This window comes from Macrotis lagotis, chromosome 2 (genome assembly GCF_037893015.1).
Source record: "Macrotis lagotis isolate mMagLag1 chromosome 2, bilby.v1.9.chrom.fasta, whole genome shotgun sequence".
Taxonomy (NCBI): Eukaryota; Metazoa; Chordata; class Mammalia; order Peramelemorphia; family Peramelidae; genus Macrotis; species Macrotis lagotis.
In genome coordinates, this window is record NC_133659.1 from 114,698,532 (window position 1) to 114,718,630 (window position 20,099).

At 38.3% G+C, this 20,099-nt stretch overlaps 1 protein-coding gene across 1 annotated transcript in view; it reads left to right on the top strand.

Annotated features, from left to right (window-relative positions):
* The window catches only part of FLVCR1 (FLVCR choline and heme transporter 1), a 29,353-nt gene extending 11,632 nt beyond the window's left edge, over nucleotides 1-17,721 (top strand). Inside the window, exons 4-10 of the mRNA XM_074222629.1 lie at nucleotides 76-143; nucleotides 777-880; nucleotides 11,403-11,513; nucleotides 12,486-12,591; nucleotides 13,102-13,213; nucleotides 15,152-15,219; nucleotides 15,346-17,721. Of these exons, the coding sequence (XP_074078730.1) occupies nucleotides 76-143; nucleotides 777-880; nucleotides 11,403-11,513; nucleotides 12,486-12,591; nucleotides 13,102-13,213; nucleotides 15,152-15,219; nucleotides 15,346-15,372 (596 nt within the window). The 3' untranslated portion in view covers nucleotides 15,373-17,721. The remainder of the gene's footprint in view (nucleotides 1-75; nucleotides 144-776; nucleotides 881-11,402; nucleotides 11,514-12,485; nucleotides 12,592-13,101; nucleotides 13,214-15,151; nucleotides 15,220-15,345) is intronic.
* The last annotated feature ends 2,378 nt before the right edge of the window (nucleotides 17,722-20,099 follow it).

Genomic DNA, 20,099 nt, shown 5'->3' on the forward strand with positions numbered 1-20,099 from the left:
AATTTGCATTTAAATATTTTTTGCTACTGCTATATTTTATGGACTGGTACAATTAATGTTTTCTGTTGTTTGTAGGTACTCTGACTGGGTCATTTTATTCATTCTCAATACTATTAAACCAAATGGTTTTGACATATTATGAGGTAAGATTTTGCCTAGTATTTTTATTTAGCAGTATAGTGAATTCCTCTAAGGAATATTTTAGAATTAAGTATTCTGCCTTTAATTCATTAATTTTTTGCTTGATTAACTTTTTTCTTTATTTTCATTGAAAAAAGTGAGACTGATTCTTAGAGATTTTAAATGTGTAAAATATGTTTTAATAGTTGTCGCTGACTGAATTTAATCAACTAGTATCTGCAGATTTTGATTAGTGATTATGGAGATAGAGGGGAAAAAAGACATGTTCCAATATTAGGAAGAAAAAAAGAATAAAATAAGCAATTATCGCTTAACTTTGGTCCAGCATGAAGAAAATTTTTAAACAATTGTAAATTCCTTAAAAAAAAATCACTGCACTTACAGCTATATAGAATTAAAAAAAAGTTTTTCTTTGCATCTTTTTGGGTCATTTTCATATATTAAAAAGGGGTTTTGGTTGAATAGAATTTCACTCTACCTAGACTTAAACTATTACAGAGACTAAACCTTCTTATTTTGCATGTTAGTTTTATTTGATTACTTTTTAAAGTTCCTCTAAAAAAGTCCAGGAATATAAAGAACCAATTTGAGTTGAAGGAAATATCTAATTAATGTTATATGAAAATTGTTGTAAGGGAGAAGAAATCAGTGCTGGCCTGATTGGGCTTACTCTAGTTGTAGCAGGAATGGTGGGCTCCATTCTTTGTGGCTTATGGCTGGATTGCACCAAAACATACAAGTAAGTAGAAATGGTAAATGTGCTGTAATTTGGTTCTCTGACGTAGTGAATATTCCACACAGAGTGACTTTAATAGAAAAGGAATTTAGAGCCTCAGGGAAATGGGAAATAAAGCCAATGAGATTTTTTTTTTCCTCATGGATTATGTTAAATGTGCTGGGGACCTATCCCAAGCTTTCGCCTGGATACATACCTTTCCCAGGTCTTCGGACATCACAGACCCTCCTTGGGGACAGAGGGCAAAACTGGACAGAGCACCCGGTAGCAGTCTAATAAGCAGGTCTTTATTGCTTACATAGCAGCAAAAAATGGCTCTCCTCTTCCCCAGCCCCATCCCTTTTATAGTCCTCAGCTCCTCCCTGTTCCTCCCTCATGGGTGGAGCCACTCCTGTTACTGGGGCATTTCTAGCACCCATGTGGGCAGGTTCACACCCCCCAGGCGTCTCCTAGCCCATAGGTGGCCAAGGTCCAGAGCTGGGTCCTTGACAATTCCCCTTTTTTGTTTAGCCAGGGGTAGTGTCCATCTTTGGTCATTCTTTGGGATTCTGGAGAAGAGCACGAAGGTCAGCCTTTGCCTCCAATAGCACGCTTTAGAAGCAAAGATATGTATCAAAGGAGGCGAGGAGAACTAGTCATAGTCTTCATAACCTACAGCAATGAAATTATTTCAGATCTGAATTAAACACACACAGACACAGGTACAAACACACAGAAACAACCTTTTTGTGTAAAATTTACAAAGCTGAGATTGATGCCCTGGCCAGCATCAACTCCCAAAATATAGAAACATTTTCCTATCCCTCCAGGCCAGTAGAGAGATGTGAAAATGTCCCATTGAATTTTAATTACACATATACACATATTATGTTTTTGAATGAACCAATTAAGACTGATCAAGAGAAAATAACTTTTTAGAATCAATTAGAATGTCTTGAGGAACCTCATATAAATTTATTAAGAATATTAAATAGCCAATTAATATAAAAATTGAATGCATTCTTAAATAACTATAAAATACAATTTTAACTATTCTAGTACAGAGATGTAGTCATAAGCACAAGCACTGGTGAGGTGCGTTCTTCTTCATATTTCGCAGTGACATTGGGCAGTTCTGGCGGAAGGGCCTCAATCCCTGGAGAATGCGCTGCCTGCAATCGCATTCACCGGGAAAGATGAAATGCAGAGCGAGGGGTGCAATGCACAAGAGACATGGTATCCACCTTGATGTTGATCAAGGCGGTCTTCATTAGGGATATCAAAAACCGTAGCAAGCAGGGGCCAAAAATACAAAGAAGAAATAATATGGCAACAGGACCTATCCAGCTGAATAACCATTGTAAGACTTGTAAATGCTTGAGATAATTAGCAATATTAAAGGCAGCAGTCTGATGATTCGAAAAATCAGTCGAAATATTTCTCAGTTCTTGAAGCAGTAAAGCTAACTGATGGATGTCTGATGAAGCATTATGAGATAATAATGCACCTTGTAATGCAGCCCGTATCCGGAGCCATGAGCCAACAAAGGAGGAGTTGGTAAGATTTACCTGTAATGGAGTGACACATAATGGTTTATATCTATAATGACAAGGAATTTGGGTTATTAACTCATGGTAAGCAAGCTCATCCCCAATGTAAACTACTTCAGGGGTCAAAGCATCTATTTCCTTTTGAAGTGCCCAGTTTATATGATTTTGGGTGGTCCATGTGGATGACTGCTGGGCCAAAAAGTTTTGCAATACAGATGCCAGGTATCCTTGTCACTGGTAAAGATCCTGAATTTGGAATTCTTCATAAATTGAGAAAGCAAAGTTTATGATATTGAAAGCAAGATCAACCACCTCATGCTTTTGCAATGGTAGTGAAGGAAGATTCCCACGAAGTTCATTCCACAACTCATCTATAGGATGTTGTGCCTATGGTTGTTTAGCTTTTACTGGTACAAGTTGATATTTTTGGCGTTTCAGGATAAATATTGCACAACCATGATGCTGAGAAGTCAAAGTGTCAGTGAGTGTGGCATTAGGACAAGAAATGCGGTAAGGTCGAAGGCCCGCATGCTGTTGATCATGTTTTTCAATAGATGCGTTTTTGGTATGACAAAGGAGGAAAGCATAGACGGGAGGTGCACGAGTCTCAGCTGTAAATCGATAACACAATTTGTCAGTATGTCCTTGAGTATCATGGCAGGTCAAATTCAAATTGCCAACAATAGCATGCCTTGTCGCAAATGTAAAATCCAAGCAGGATGTACCTTGTTTACAGGGGAATATATGGATGGAAGCATTTATTGGTGTAAATGGTAGACCTAATCACCATAAATGTGGATGAGCAGTTCCCAGGGGAAAGGCAACTGTTGCAGGAGCTGCTATTTGTTTGTATTTCTTCGTAGAGGAGATATAATCCCAAAATCGTAGGTGCACAGAGGAATCGTATATTGTAGGGCCACATGTTGGAACCCCGGTAGAGCAAGCATGTACCGGAACCCAGGTATCTCCATCTCCTTCGGAGCAAGCAGCGAAAGACACTGTACCATTATGATAAGAGGCAAGCTGCTGCGTGTACGTCTGTGATGTTTCTTGGGTGCAAGTCAGGGAATGTGGGATGGATAACATAGTTATGTTTAGACGGGTGGTATGATTCTTTAGTTCTTGTGTATGATGAAAGGGATGAAAAACGTTTACTTTCTAATTTGATACATGTCTTATCCAAGCTTGTATCATCCAGGAGTGTGGTGTCTGTATAAAGACATATCGGCGGATTGGAAGCATATACTGTAAAGTTGTACCTAGTTATCTCAGTTTCCTGTACGTTCTGTGTATCTCGGTGTTCAGTTTCCCCTACTAACTTGGTGGCATTCCCTTTTATCTTAAGTGGAGGTGTTGGGTCATGCCATCCTAAAGCTTTAAGAGCTGGCGGGTCCACCACCAGCCCCCAGAACCATGCACCTTGTTGATCTTCCTGCACTCTATGTGACTCAGTAAGGTACCATCTACTGTTGAGAGCTTGTGTCCCGGGTAGCAGACTCAGGGCAAGGAGGACAAGAGTTAATGTCTTCATTCTCTTTTCTTCCCTTGGGTGTTGCCTTCCTCTCTGTCCTCGTCTTCTTTTCCTTATTTTCATCTTCTCCAAGGTCTCTGACCCATTTGGTTGGTGCCCAGACTGGTTCCTCCTTCTCCTTGCCATCCGGACTCGGATCTGGTTGAATACAAAGATACCCTTGTCCACTTTTAATTACTGAGCCTGGGCCATGCAATTGGCCATCTGGGCTTTTCCAAAGTACTCAGTTGCCTTTTGGGCAGGGAGAGGGATGGCTAGTTGCGTGTGTGTGGAGTGTTCATGAAGTTCCTGCAATAAATCACAAAGCTGGGGAGGTACTATCATGTCTCAACTGAAGAAAATTCATGGTGTATACGGCCTGTGCTAATTTAGTGTATATATAAGGTGGCCATGACTGCTGACTCCCCCTTTTTGTTTAATGAGAGTTTTAAGGGTGCGGTTAGCATGTTCAACTATGACCTGACTGGTAGGATTGTATGGAATTCCAGTACTATGTAAAATGAAAAATTCTTGACAAAAATTTGCAAATGCCTTGGAAGAATATGCAGGGCTATTATCTGTTTTTATAGCTGTAGGAACTCCACAAGTGGAAAAACAGGACAAAAGATGTGCTATAACATGGCGGGCTGCCTCACCAGGTTGAATTGACGCCATGACAAAATTGGAAAAAGTGTCTATGGAGACATGAATAAGGGTTTTCACATAGTGGGTAACATCCATCTGCCATAAAGCGTTAGGACGGTCTCCACGGGGATTAATGGCACAATCAATAGGTGGGGGATGAAATGGAGCACAGCCAAGGAACCGTTTCACTATGTCCCTGGCTTGATCTTTAGTGATGCCATACAGATGATGAAGAGAACGAGCTGAGAGAAGGTATTTATCATGTGCCTGATGGGCTTCTGAGAGTAAAGTGCATAGCAATGCTCGATCTACCATATCATTGCCACTGTAGATGGGCCCAACAGCAGAGACATGGGAACGGACATGCAACACAAACACAGCTCAGTGACGAGAGAGGAGAAGATTTTGAAGGTCTGCTAACAAAGAAGCAATAGTACTAACACGAGGATTGATAAAAGCAGTAGGGAGTTCTCGAAGTGCCGCAGCACAATACAGACTGTCAGTGAGAAGATTAACTGGCACGTTGGCAAGATAAGCAAGAGCACGTGTAACAGCAAGGAGTTCATTTTTCTGGGCTGAGGCATACTCAGTGGTAAAAACTCGCAATATTTGCTTTTGTGGGACGTAAAGGCTGCTCATTTGTTTTTGGTGGAGTCTGTGAACACATTTGGTCCATCAACAGGGGTAGGGGAAATAATTCATGGTGGGGGTTGTAATGGAAGTCTGTCCCATCCACACAGCATTGGGGGTAATGGAAGATTAATGACATCACATGAAGTGCGTAGGGCAGCCCATTCAGGGATAGAGTCAGTAAAAATAACAAGAGCACCTTCAGAAGCACAAATATTTAAAACAGGATATCTTCCAAACATACAAAGACAACAATCAGACATAGCTAGGAATAAATTTGCCAATGTCGTAAATTTACAAGGGATGCTTCTTTTACTTCTCTGGAATTATTGCCATTCTATGACACCTTGCTTTTGATAGAGACAACCAATATGTGACCTTTGATTTAAAATGGTAGCAAATATAGGTTGCTCAGGATCAAATTGAACTATGGATTCATGACACCTGGACAGGAACTGTGCCATTGCCTCCTTTGCTTGTGAGGTCCAATATCGGGGGATGGGGGAGTCAATGTGGAATCTCCTTTCAGGATATCATAAAGAGTATACATCAAGTCATCAAGAATAGGAACTGTAGAACATATCCATTGTATAGAATCAATAAGTTTCTGGAAATCATTAAGGGTCCTACACTTCTCTAAATTCATCTTTGGGGGTATTCTAGATGCCCTTCCTTCACTAAGGGTGTGACCAAGGTATTGATAAGGGCTAGTTTCTTGTATCTTATGAGGAGCCACTTGAAGCCCATATTTACTCAAAGAAAGTAGCATTTCTTTTGTTAACTCTTCTAGCTCCAAGGATTGCTTATTAACCACGAGAAGGTCATCCATATAATGGATTATGATAGCCTTGGGATACTTGCTGTGCAGTGGGTGAACAATAGCTGCGACATATGCTTGGCACATAGTTGGACTATTGGCCATTCCCTGAGGTAATGCAGTAAACTGATACCTGGTTGACGGGCTTTGAAAATTTTTTGATGGTACTGTGAATGCAAATTTATCTCTATCCTCAGGGTGAAGGAGAATGCTATAAAAACAATCCTTAATATCTATTATTTTTATAACAAATTCCCTAGGTATAAAGGCAGGAGAAGGAAGACCCGTCTGTAGTGGGCTCATAGGGACCATTCTTTTATTCATGCCCCGTAAGTCAATAAGCATTCTCCAAGTGCTAGCTTTCTTTTTTATCACAAATACAGGAGAATTATAAGGGCTGGTGGTGGGCTCAATTCTATGTTGTAACAATAATTTCTTAACTATATCTTTTAAAGTGGTGAGCTTCTCCATAGAAAGGGGCCACTGTTCCACCCACACAGGGTTATCACTCCTCCAAGTAATCTTTGGGCAGTTCACCATAACAGTAGCTCCTAGGAGTTTGTTGCCAAATGTTCAGGGGTGGTAAGATACAATTGTAACTGATGTAACAAATCTACCCCACAGGGCAGAGCCTAGTCCCATAATCTTTAAGGGACGAATAAAACCACTTTGTCCTTCATAACTCCATCTCAAATGACGCTCTGCTTTTCTAGCCCCTTGATGGCCTTCCACCCCCAAAATAGGGGTAGTAGATGACATAAGTGGCCAGGAGGGGTTCCACTGTACTGAATCAATAACAGACACATCAGCTCCTGTGTCAATCATTCGTGACACTAATTTGCCTTCTATATCTATCTGTATAACGGGCCGCTGTAACCTGATTTCAGTATACCAATTTACTGTGGGACGCTGTCACTCGCAATCCAGGGCAGAGCTACTCCTTGGCCAATAGCCATGCCAGGGAGAAGGGTTACTGGGTAGCAGTGTGGGTTGGTAAGGTACACAGTAGTGTCACCAGATGGCAGTAGTTGGGTGTGGACAAGTACAGGGGAATATCCTGTAGCACCCACTACTAGTCGGGGAAATGTGGCCGGGACCACCTCTATAGAGGCAGTACTCCAGGGGGTGATTATTAATGAATCCTCTTCCTTTCCCTGCTCAGCAACTGTTAGAACAGTTTGACCTAAATCCTTTCGTTTTATAGTTCCCTCTGATAGTGCTCCTGCAGCCCTTTTGGTTCCAGGTCTGGCCCCATGGGCATCTCTGAAGCTACTGTGATCGGATAGGCTCTGGTGTCGGGGCCCCCACAGGGAGGGCCCCTCCTCCTGCCTTCTGGAACCAATGTTTTCTTAGATCTACAGAACCTTACCATATGTCCAATTTTTCCACAGGAATAGCAGATGTGCTGTTTACTGCCCCTCTTTTGACCTGCGTGGCACTTTGCCTTAAAATACCCTTTTCCACAATTAAAACAAGCGCCTTTTTGTTGTTTAAGGCCTTCACTAATCCCCTGAGCTATTGCCATCGCCATGGCTTGGTGTTCTCTACTTTTAGGGGGGGGGGGCCTCTAGGAGGAGCTCGATTATATCACTTACTGAGGGATTGGTGCCCAAACCAACCAAGAGCTGTTGGTATTCGGGGCGAAGACCCTCTTTCACAAACTGCGGAATAAGCAGTTTGGAACCAGTTGCGTGTCCTAAAATACGTATGACTGTCTCTTGTACCCTGCTGATAAAATCTGTAGGGGTTTCATTGGCTCGTTTAAGACCAATAAGTTTCTCCCTTTCTGCCCCTTGGGCTTCTAGCTTCCCAAAGGCTCTGACATGGCAAAGTTGAATAGCTGTAAATACCATAGGTTGTAAATGTATTTGGTCTCTAGGTCTTTTCCATCTTCCTGTCCCTGTAATCATCTCAAAAGCCCCATCAGGGTTGGTGATACCCCTCTCCTCTATGTACTGTTCTGCCTCCCTCTTTACAAAGGCAGTAAAAGTGACTGCTGCTTGTCCTGGGGTGAGCACTGAACCCACAACCTCTTGCCAATCATAAGGGATCCAAGGCCATGCAGCAGTGGCATTAGTTAATAAATGTCTTCGCAACAGCTTCCTTGAGCTCTTTCAAGACTTTAAAGGACGATTGTCATCCTGGCCATCATCAAAAACAGGACAAAAAGTTGGAGTAATACTCCAATCTTCCCAATCTACAATCTCCCCTCCTTCAGCAGCTGCTTTAAGACTGCATGCTATAAGACTTTGTGGAGCAGGGCCCCCTGGAAGAGCCAAAAGTGAAACTGGCTCGGTGTTTTGGAGTCATGGTGGACAGAGAGGCGGAGACTTCTTCCTCATCGCTCTCTGCCTGTGGAGCCCTGGGTCTTAATTTCTGCTGCACCACAACCCTGATTCTGACTTCTCCCTACCCTTCCCTGCTCTTGCTCCACCCTCTGAATGGCTACTTCTTCCTTCTTCTTCCCTGACTCCATATTTATTATGTTTCTTATAAGTTTCTCTAAGTTCTGCCCAAGGATAAATCGGAGGAGGAGGATTATTACAATTCTCCTCCTCAGAAGATTCTCCTAATGATTCTCCCACTTGTGTGCCAATTGTTTCTCTCCCACAGGGACAAGAAGCCCCCTGTAGCATTGTATTTATGAGAGAATAAAAGGAGAAGTCCTGGTCAGTTAGGATTCCAGGGCATGACTCATCAAAAGAAGCCAACTGTCGCCCAACTGTCTCCCAATTCTCTTTTGTAATCCCTGAATGTTCTAACCACGGGGAGATCCCCCACACCTTATCTACAAATTCGCGGCACTGCTTAATATGTGGCTTAAATTGATGCTGCTTGCCTAATTTATATAATTGACAAGCTAGAGCTGCCTTTTCTTCAGGTATAATCAGGGGAAAACCCAGCCCCTGCCCCATAAATTCGTCCCAGATTAATCTCAAATTAATCTGAGGCTGTCCAGCTCTTCCCCCTATTAAGGGAGGCCAGGCAGAAATTCCCTTTGTCCCTGTTCGGGCGCCAACTGTTCAGGGACCTATCCCGAGCCTTTGCCTGGATACATAACTTTCCCAGGTCTTTGGACATCCATCACAGACCCATTGGTCTTCGGACACATGGACCCTTCTTGGGGACGGAGGGCAATAACTGGACAGAGAACCCAGTAGCAGTCTAACAAGCAGGTCTTTATTGCTTACATAGCAGCGAAAAATGGCTCCTGGCTTCCCCAGCCCCATCCCTTTTATAGTTCTCAGCTCCTCCCCAAGCTCCTCCCCTGTTCCTCCCTCGGGCGGAGCCACTCCTGTTACCCAGCACCCATGTGGGTGGGTCCACACCCCCCAGGTGTCTCCTAGCCCATAGGTGGCCAAGGTCCAGAGCTGGGTCCATGACAATATGAAAGTTGTTGTCTTTTTAAAATGGTTTTTATCATAATGATGAGAGCTCCTGGCTCAATATCTATTAAGTGCTCCAGTCCTTTATTTAAGTATATCGCACAATTGAAGTACCTAGTTTTCAAAACTTGTTTCCCCAGGAATTAATTGTAGTGTGGAAAATGTCTGCTGACTCCCTGCATGTGACTGCCGATTTTACTTTTGAACTTTTGATTTCTTTGCTTTTTACCTTTTACAATCGATAACCCTGATCAGAGTAGCAATAGATTCCTAAATCAAAGGAATTGATTTTTCCCTTCCTTTCTTTGACTGGTGCCTGGTTTTTGGTGGCCCTAAGCCCACCCCATTCAGAAGGTGATAAATCTAGCCTCAGTACTAGAGTTAGTAAAAGGGGTTCTGAAAATATTTGTTGAATTTAAAGTTCTGACTACGTAATTCTTTGATTATTCCATTTAAAAGGGAGCTACAAAATGTATGAGATCAATTGAAGAGCCATGAACAATGGATAGTCTGCTTTCCCCCCCCCCCCGCAAGCTTTTTTTCTTCTTCTAATACTGTGTCTTTTTTTGGTATTGTTATTTCAATGTACTTTATCCCCACTAGGATTCAACTAGATCAAAAACAAAGGATTTGATTGGTGGGTGGGACAGGAGGTAAGCTCAAAATGATGAAATAGATATGAATTTCAAATTTTATCTTCTAAAATTATAGAATGAGAATGGTCCTAATCTCACAAAGACCAAAGAAGAGGTAATTTAATGACTTTTGGATGTCAAGGGAATATTCTCTTAAGGTTTCAGAGTGAATTTCTAAAACCTCATGTTATAGTCATGAAAATAGTCATAATTCCATCAGAAAAATATATATTTAATATTTTTTGAGTTTATATATTAAATAATTATTTGGATTTGATGGCTTTAAGGTCTCTTTTGGTTCTAAGATTAATTTTCCTCCTGGATCTCTTTGATGTCATTCATTCATTCCACAAAATACCTAGTGCATATCTAATACTAAATCAAATATAATATGTGCCTTATAATCTAGTGTGGAAGATAAGATAAATGTAGATGAAAGTTAAATTGTTATAGGAAATGATTGTTTTGTTGTCATGGATAATGGGTGTTATGGGAATTCAGGAGAGATAGAAAATATTCTGGACAAAGAAGACAGAGAAAGTTTTGAAGAGAATATAAGATTTGAATCAAGGCTTGGAGGATGAGAAAGGATGCTGTCTCATTGAAAAGTACAAGCTACCATATTTTTATTCATTCCTATGCAGGCCTGAATTCTGACTTTGTGAGAGACTAAAACCCACTATTTACTGCTTTTTTGTGACCAAGTCTGACCTCTCTATTGACAATATAATAGTTTTGAATCTTAGTGATTAGAAAGTATTGTTACACTATTGTTCTATTAGAAACCAGAAGGGACGGGAATTAAGGGAAGCCTGGAGGGATTTGCATGAACTGATGCTGGAGTGAGATGAGCAGAACCAGAAAAACACTGTACACCCTAGCAGCAACATGGGTGGGGGGGGCAATGTTCAACCTTGATGGACTTGCTCATTCCATCAGAGCAATAATCAGGGACAATTTGGGGCTGTCTGCAATGGAGAATATCATCTGTATCCAGATAAAGAACCATGGAGTTTGAACAAAGTTCATTTTAATTTAGGGGGAAAAAACTGATATCTTAGTGCCTGATCTTGTTATCTCTTATACTTTATGTTTCTTAAGGATATGATTTCTCTCATCACACTCAATTTGGATCAATGTACAACATGGAAACAATGTAAAGACTGACAAATTGCTTTCTGTGAGGGGGTAGGGGGAGGGAAGTAAGATTGGGGGAAAAATTGTAAAACTCAAAATAAATAAAATCTTTAAAAAACAAAAAGTATTGTTACTGTACAAGTATAGCCTTAGCCAGCCATCTTTCTTTTGTGGTTAGGATATTCAGATTCTAATAACAGCAACAATAATAATTGTTTTGTTTTGTTTTTCCCCAGACAGACTACTGTAGTGGTTTACATGTTGTCTTTTATTGGAATGGTTATATTTACTTTCACCTTGGACCTTGAGTACCTTACCATCGTATTTATTACTGGAGGAATACTTGGGTAAGAATCTCAGTTTAGAGACATAGACTTTTGGAATTGGAAAGGAAAGGGATAAAGGTAAAATAATAATACAATTTTGAGAGATTCATAATAACTTAAAAGAAAATCTTCAATTTCATTGAATGGTGTTTTATTTAAACTTTGCAAAACTATCTGTATCTGAATGGGCAAAACATCTGAAAAAGGGAGAATAGTTCATTTTTTTTGCCATGTACACATTATATAGGTAGAGCATAGAAAAGACTTAACTGCTTAATCAATTCATAAAACAAATTTGGCTAAAGATTGTATGGCCTAAGAAATTAAACATAAACTTTGAACAAAGTTAACCTAGTGCTGATTAGTTAATCTCAAAGTTTCTTTTTTAATATAATATCAGGAATTCACAATATAAGAAATTTGTCTTTCAAGATCAGTCACAGCAGCATTTATTTAGCATTCATACAGTAGCAGAGTAGGCATTTTAAACTGTTGCCACTTTTCACCATTTTTTTGCACATTATATACCTTAACTATATGGAAAATGCCATATTCTCCAAAGATGTTGCACCCAATACATTTCCTATTGCCAGTATAGGAGAAAAATTAAATTCATATCATAAAAGCTATAATTTCTTTATTTGTCAAAAAAAAGATATTTGTATGTCTTCCAAAATGTTTTCATTTTCCTCAAATACTTTGTATAAGGAAGAGAGAATCAAGTTAATGGCCTTCTTTAGTAGGGAGAATTAAGGAGCTAGAATGGGGAGAGCAGCTCAACAGTTTAGAATAAGCAGAAAAGAAATTAGACATGAAAGGATTTTATTACAATCAAAGGACCTGCAGAAGGGGATTCTCTCTCTTGGTCAGCTTTATATCTAGAATGTTAGTAGGGGGTGGAGGGGAAGTGAGTCTAGATGAAGCAGAACAACTAAACTAGAGTATGATAGAGTCTTTGTGATGAATTTTACATAACTGCATGTGTTTTTCTAGATTCTTCATGACTGGTTATCTCCCCTTGGGTTTTGAATTTGCTGTTGAAATCACATATCCTGAACCTGAAGGCACTTCATCAGGTCTTCTGAATGCTTCTGCACAGGTAAGTTTCTAATTATTCTTGAATTTGAGCATGTTCCAGGCAGAGATTCTTTACAAGAAATTCAAGAAAATGCATAATAGGGATGTTCCTTAATAAATAGTGTTTTGTGTCTAGAATTGTTCCCCTATAATAATAGATTTCCAGAGCATAAATTAGAAAAATAAAAATTGTTGGGGCGGCTAGGTGGCGCAGTAGATAAAGCACCGGCCCTGGAGTAAGGAGTACCTGGGTTCAATTCAGGTCTCAGACACTTAATAATTAACTGGCTGTGTGGCCTTGGGCAAGCCACTTAATCCCATTGCCTAGCAAAAACCTAAAAGAAAAAAAAATTGTTAGGAAAAGTCCTTTCTGGATTAAAAAAAAATCAAGTTTAATCCAGTCAATCAATAAGACATTCGTCATGTGTCTTTAATTATTGTGTGCTAGATTCTTGAGATACAAATAAAGAAGTGCTGCCCTTTAAGTTTATATTCTTTTGTATTACAATAAAAATGCCTTATCTTATTTCAGTTATTTGGAATTTTTTTGACATTCGCTCAAGGAAAGATTATTTTAGCATATGATCCTTTTGCTGGAAATCTTTTCATCTGTGCATGGATATTTTTAGGCTTCATTTTAACGGGTAAGTTAATAATGCTTGTTCCATTAAAAAGTTTTTGTATTTAATTATTCATGTAACATTCATGTAAATATTTTTCTAGAGTGTTTGAATCAATTTACTTGCAAGGAACCAATAGGCATTTTGATCTTACGTATATATATATATTACAAAATAGAAATAGAGAAAAATGGAATGCCAAAGCCACATCTCATAGGAAGGAACAAACTGAGCCTATTTGTGCTCTGATCATTGGTTCTGGGATCAAATATTGGTTCTGCATCCCTGTCCACCTTCTCTACCAATGGGTTGTTACTGAATCCCATAGCTTCTGTTTACTATTACTGTTGTAGCTACTATTGCCTAATATTCTAAAACTCTATAATCCTGTGAACTTTTTCCATTCCCAAATTAGGGACATAACTAGGAAAAAGGAGAATGATTTTTTTCTCTCTTGGTTTCTCTACTCTCTTTCTAGTCTTCATACTCCAATCAGTATGATCCCTCTTGTTCTAAGTTGGAGAAAGAAAGTAAATACATATAAAACCTGTTTTGCTTTAAAAGAGTTATAATTTCACTAGTGTGAGTTCTCTTCACTTACACACCTTAAACCTTCTACATTTTATTATGTGATCTTTGTGAGTTACTGTGGTCAAAAAAATAAAAATAAAAAAAATTCAATCCCTTGGGGTTAGTTATCTCTGAATGCTAACTTCAGCTAAAGTGACCCTCAGCTCATTTCTCTTAATATTGCCATATGATCTATAGTACTTCTCAAATGAGTTAGAATAGAAAAAATAGGAAATAAAAACATGAATACTCTAAAAGGGATAATGTACTTTTCTTTGTACAGACTTGTCTAATTTGAAATGTTTACATAGAAAATGAGAATATAGTAAGTTTTATAGCAAAACTTATCAAATTGTGGGCAGATTTACCCTCCTTTTTGAATATAGTTTTATGGAATAGCCAGGAAGGACAATTATGCCCCCTTTCTACAGAAAGAGTTTTTCTATGAATGGAGCAGATTCTCATGTTTTGCCCAGTGTTTGCCCAGTTTTTGCCCAGTAATGTCTTTCTATCTCTCCACAAACCTCAGAAAGATATTATATAATTGAAAGGTATAGAGACCATTGGCACATATTTTCTTGATTTTGGATATAAAATTAATTCAGACAGATAAGAAAAGGAAAATTTCTTTCTTCCTTACCAAGAGGGCATGAATCAAAACTCAATGCATTTAATTTTATGTTTGTAGAATACCTTTTTTCTGTACATCTTAGATGTACATTAACTATTTGGGAAGACAAACCTCTTTTTTTTTTTAGGCTTTTTTGTAAGTCAAACAGGGTTTAAGTGGCTTGCCTAAGGCCACACAGCTAGGTAATTATGAAGTGTCAGAGACCGGATTTGAACCCAGGTACTCCTGACTCCAGGGCCGGTCCTTTATCCACTACACCACCTAGCTGCCCCCAAGACAAACCTCTTATTTTGTCTTTTGAAGGAGGATTACTTTAGTTTTCTGAAAGGATATGTGGCAGTGTTCCAGGCTATTAATTTTTTAAATTGTCTTTATAGCATATAAAACATCCATTAATCTTGATTTTTTAAAGGGAATAATCACAAGAGAAATTAAAAGCTGAAAGTGAGCAATGCTAGCCCTCATCTGAATTTTAAAACATACTATTATACCTAAATGGTATGAAAATGTTATTTTTAAAAATTACCTTAAACTTACAAATTTAAGTGATTTTAAAATGACTTACTTAAGGACATTTTTAGGTAGCCAGTAACCTAGAATAGATCTGAATTACTACTGAAACAGCAACATGGTAGAGTAATCAGGAGACAGTGTTTTCTGATAATAGATTATAACTAAAGTATTCTCAACTGATTTTAGAAAAGTATACTTCATATGATAGCTTATTTACAAATATTCTAACGTATTTTTTTCTGTTTCAGCACTAATCAAATCTGATCTGAAAAGATACAATGTAAATTTAGGAGCTCGGAACATGGATGTTAAAGCTGTAGGTGATATTTTCATTATTTTATCTAATACTAAGAAACTTTACATTAAATGCAAATCATTCTTTCAAATTTGATGACTTTTGAATTAGGAGTATTTTCACATTATCTTCTGATTCTTTGTACAGGTGCCCATCAATAGTACCGAAGAGTGAAAATTTTTTTAAAAAATTACGTTGGCCAAACAATCAGAATAAAAAATATTTGAGATGAATGAAAAAGTTCAGTAGTAAATAATGCACAAATTTCATGTAATACTAAGCAGGATGAATTGTAATAATCAGATCTGTATATGAACTGTCAGAATTGATCTACAAGTTATGGAAGATGGAACTTTACTTGAAAATGTGAATTATAAATGCACAATTACTTTTGCCTAAAAGATATTACAACATTTTAATACTATGTGTTATCAAACAGTTTTACCTTTTTTGTAATGGCATATCTCTAAATATATGGTCATTTCTGCATTTACTTTTTGAAAATGGAATATTTTTCTATTTTTTTAACTATGAGTGACAACAGAGATCATATTCTCGTTTAATATATTGAGGATAACCTTGCAACTTCTTTTCTAAGACATCAGTAGAATAATGGTATTAAATTCTCTTTTAGCAAAGGAAAAACAAAATGCTCTTAGTATTTTATTATGTGCATAGATGAAAATCAAGCTGCATAGTGTTGGTAAAGAAAGACTTAACTTGGATTCAGGAAGACACAGGCTCCGGTCTTGCTTGTGATGTATCTGGACTGTGGGATCTCAGGGCCTCATTCAACTCTCTAAGAACAGAAGTTGCCAAGCAAATGCTGAATTGAATTGGAGAAGTTTTCTAACCAGAAGTTCTCTATAGTGATGAAACCATTGATCCAGATCACTCCCCACCCCAGATGGATAAACATGCCAGACTCTGAAAATCTGCTGCTGAATGTGTGCTCTCTTAACAGCTAGCTCCTATCTGTCCACCCTGAATGTCTGCTGGTAGAGTTCTGTAGTGCTCAGTAGGAGTCCTGCATTTCATATTTAGTGTCAAACAAATGTTGCCACAGTTCCATCCCATGTTGCTTAATTATGTCTAAGGCAACCTTAACTCTCTTCTGTCTGGCCGTGCCATGATCGCCTTGGAAGTTGCTCAGATAGGATCACAGTACTTTGGACAGTCTTAGAATGTCTCAGTTAGTGCTGGCTGCTTTCTGGGGAGCTCCTTGCACAGTTCTTGCAGCTGTCCATCCACAACCCTTTGGGTTCTTTTCTCTTCACCATCCACCATGTTCCCTTTAGACTTTGTGTTCTCAGGTAAGATAGAGCCCTGAAGCCAGAGGCACCACTAGGTCAGGGAAAGCATTGTTCTCTTTGCACCATCAGAAAGTGCACACAGCCATCTCCCAGGTTCTCATGACTGTTGGTCCTTGAGGTGGACAAGTAAAAAGCCTCAATGGAATGTCCTTCACTGAGAAACTGCCCAGGGTAGAACAGATGTACTGGCAGCTGGAAGCTCTAAATCTTCTTTCTTTTTGGATTCCACGTGAACTCTTTTAAGGAGAGGTCATAATGGTATCTAGAGTCTGGAATCACTACATTATTTGCATTATGTTCACACATAATATGTGTGAAAACCCCTTTTCAGATGGGAATAATCATTCTGATTTGGGCAGAATCCATGGACAGATTTATATTTAAATTATAAGCAATTCTATTCAGCCAAGACATAATATGCATTCTCAAATATAGGCAATAGTATGACAACAGAAAGACCATAGATTAAAAATCAGGACTCCTTGGTCTTTATCCTAGATCTATCAAATGACTTATCTAAATGACTGGTACCAACTCATTTAAATTCACTAGGTCTGTTTACTCATCTGTTAAAATAGAATTGAACTCAATGATCTGTAATCTTCCATACATTTCTAAAATATTTTATCAAACTAGGTACTTTACCCCAGGTTGAGTTGGATAATTGATACCCATTGTATGCCTCAACCTATGCAATTGGATGAGACTGGGTGATTCATCTCCATTATGGATACAAATGATCCTTGTGTCCTTAATGACCTGTTTGGATGGTGATAGCTCAATTATTAAGCACTCATTAAAACCACCTTTTTTTATTCAGAGTATAATATATATTAATAGGACTATATTTAAAGAAATGTTATGAAATTATTAAAAGTTTTGTTTTTCAGACTCTTAAAAAACTCCTAGGCACTTGTTTTTAAGGCACCTGAGATTTTTGTACAAGTTAAAATTAAAGCTGGTATTACTGTCTTTTGAAAATTATGGATGTGTTGTGTGTATGTTTTCTCCTGGGTGATTAGGAAACTAACTCTTTTTTACCTGAGCTGACAAAAGTAAAAAATGAATTGAGGATCTCCTATGTGAACTAAAACTGTAATTTGAAACTAAATGGAAAAGGGCCTGTAATACTATCATCTTGTAAGTTGGTTGGATTGCCTTCAGTTGGGAAAAATTTTCATTAAATTATTTCAATGATTCATTTATCATGTCACAGAGGATTAGTTTTTTTATTTTATTTTCATAAATATTCCAAATATTTATTTGAATCTGTTGTTGAATGAAGTGATGAGAGCTCAGTTTCATGAAATACTAAAATTAATTATCTTGGATTTGAATCATTCACCACTACTTTGGGTATTTACTTTTGTTTGAAACAAGTCATTGAAATTACTTATCAGCAAGAGCAATGGTTTATGCCATTATAGAGATTCCTGTGCCTTCTCACTGAACCCTCCTGTCGTGCTCAGTAGGTCACCCTCCACCATGCTTCCTGGGAAGATGTACTGGTATTAAGCTTCTTGGCACAGCACCAGGCTAAATGAATGTCCCTGGCCCTGTTGCATTAAGAGAATGTGGCCATAAAGATGCCTTTTCAAATGTTACAAAGATAACTTGTTTCTTCAGCACGTTGAAATCTCATCTAAGATATATTTGTTTAAACTCAGAGTAACTGCACAAAGAATGCTTTTATTCTTGTTTTATTGGAATGTGAAATACCACAGAGATTTTTCATGTTCCTTTGTATCGAAAGTATGTTTGTCCTCCAGAATGTCTAAGTTGAAATGAACTTATTTTTTTAAAAAATCCATGACTTCTTATTTGCCACGTTCTTTGGTGTGGGATTTGGGAAGTGGAGTGAGGGGTAAAATATAAAAGAGAAGCTCTGAAATGTAAGAGGAAGAGATGTGCTGCTTGCTCCTTGGCTTGCAATGCCATTCAAATATTAAAAAGGGAGACTGAATCTGTGAAGCCAGATTTCTATCCACTCCACCAGTGGTGTCATTGAAGGAGAAACGAAGGTCACCTCAGCTATACTTAAAAATCCCTGCATTTTCATGGACTATTTCAAAATTTAATGTTATCTATGTTTCATTGTATTTTTACTTGTTTTTGTTATTCTCCAGTTACATTTTAACATGGCTCAGGCCTTGCTGGACATGGGCCATTTGTTTGACACCCCGCATCATTGAGGCTCATCTTCATAGATTCAGCTCCATTTTCTCACCTGTCCAAGAGCCTTTTGGATTATGTCACATAGTATTTGTCACATAGCTTTGTATTATGTCACATAGCTTTATATTAATTGCCAACTTAATTCCATACCACCTATAGTTTTATTCATTAAAGGCCTGAGCATAACCCACCAAGGGTCTCCACTGGAGACCTACCATCTTGACATTGAACCCTTATCTGCTATTCTCTGAGCTCAAGCGATCCATCCAGTTCTGAATCCACTTACATGTTTTGTCTAATCTAGAAAATGTTACGAAATATTTTTCCCAAATCTTTGTAATGATGATAATTTAACTAGCATTTATATAACATTTTGAAATTTACAAAACAATTTTCAAATAGTTTTATCTTCCCAATAGCCCTGGGTGGTAGTTGCAATTATCCTCCTTATACAATTGAGAAAACTGAGGCAGACAAGGCTAAGTGACTTGCCCTGGATCACATGTGTTTGGAGCTAGAGTTGCACTCAGATTATCCTAACTCTAGATCTAGCACTCAGTCTGCCACCTAGCTGCCTCATGTTTAATCTAGGTAAATAATATCCATAGCATTCCATTGATCTACCAGGTTAGTAATCCTCTTAGGAAAAGGAAAGGAAGTTAGTCTGATGTGACTGGTTCTGGATAAAGCCAGGCTAGCTTTGTCATTACCTCATTTCATTTCTAGGTATTCATCAACCATCTCTAATGATTCATAATTTTCTTATGATTTGAAATCAAGTTTACTGGCCTACAGTTTACAAGGTCTGATTTGGTGTGTTTTTTTTTAAGTGGAGCATTTACCTCTCTCTAGTCTTGAGGTACAGGTGCCTTTTCTATTTTCCATATCTGAAAGATATCACTGATATTGGCTCAGCAGTCACATCTATCAATTCAGTACATGAGAATTTGGTTTCTGTAGGGTGGTATTGGAAGGAACCTTGGAGGTTATTTAGTCAAGCTTTTATTGGATGCATGAATCCCATGTATAGTGCCCCTGACCAGTGGCATCCAGCCTCTGCAACACCACCACTGTGGTTCATTTTGGGACATCTCAGTTAGTGAATTTTTCCATACATTGAACTGAAATGTTTTCCTTTATTTTACTAATTCTTGATCAATCTTCATGATCCCATTTGAGTTTTCTTGGCAAAGATACTAGAGTGGTTTGCTGTTTCCTTCTCTAACTCATTTTACAGATGAGGAAACTGAGGCCAAGGATTGAAGTGACTTGCTCAGGGTCACTTTGCTAGTGTCTAAGATTGGTTTTGAACTCATGTTTTCCTAATTACTGTTCATAATTCCCTCCATTGACAAGATCAGATCTTACCCCTCTTTCACCAGGCAACCCCTACAAGTATTTGAAGAGAGTTAT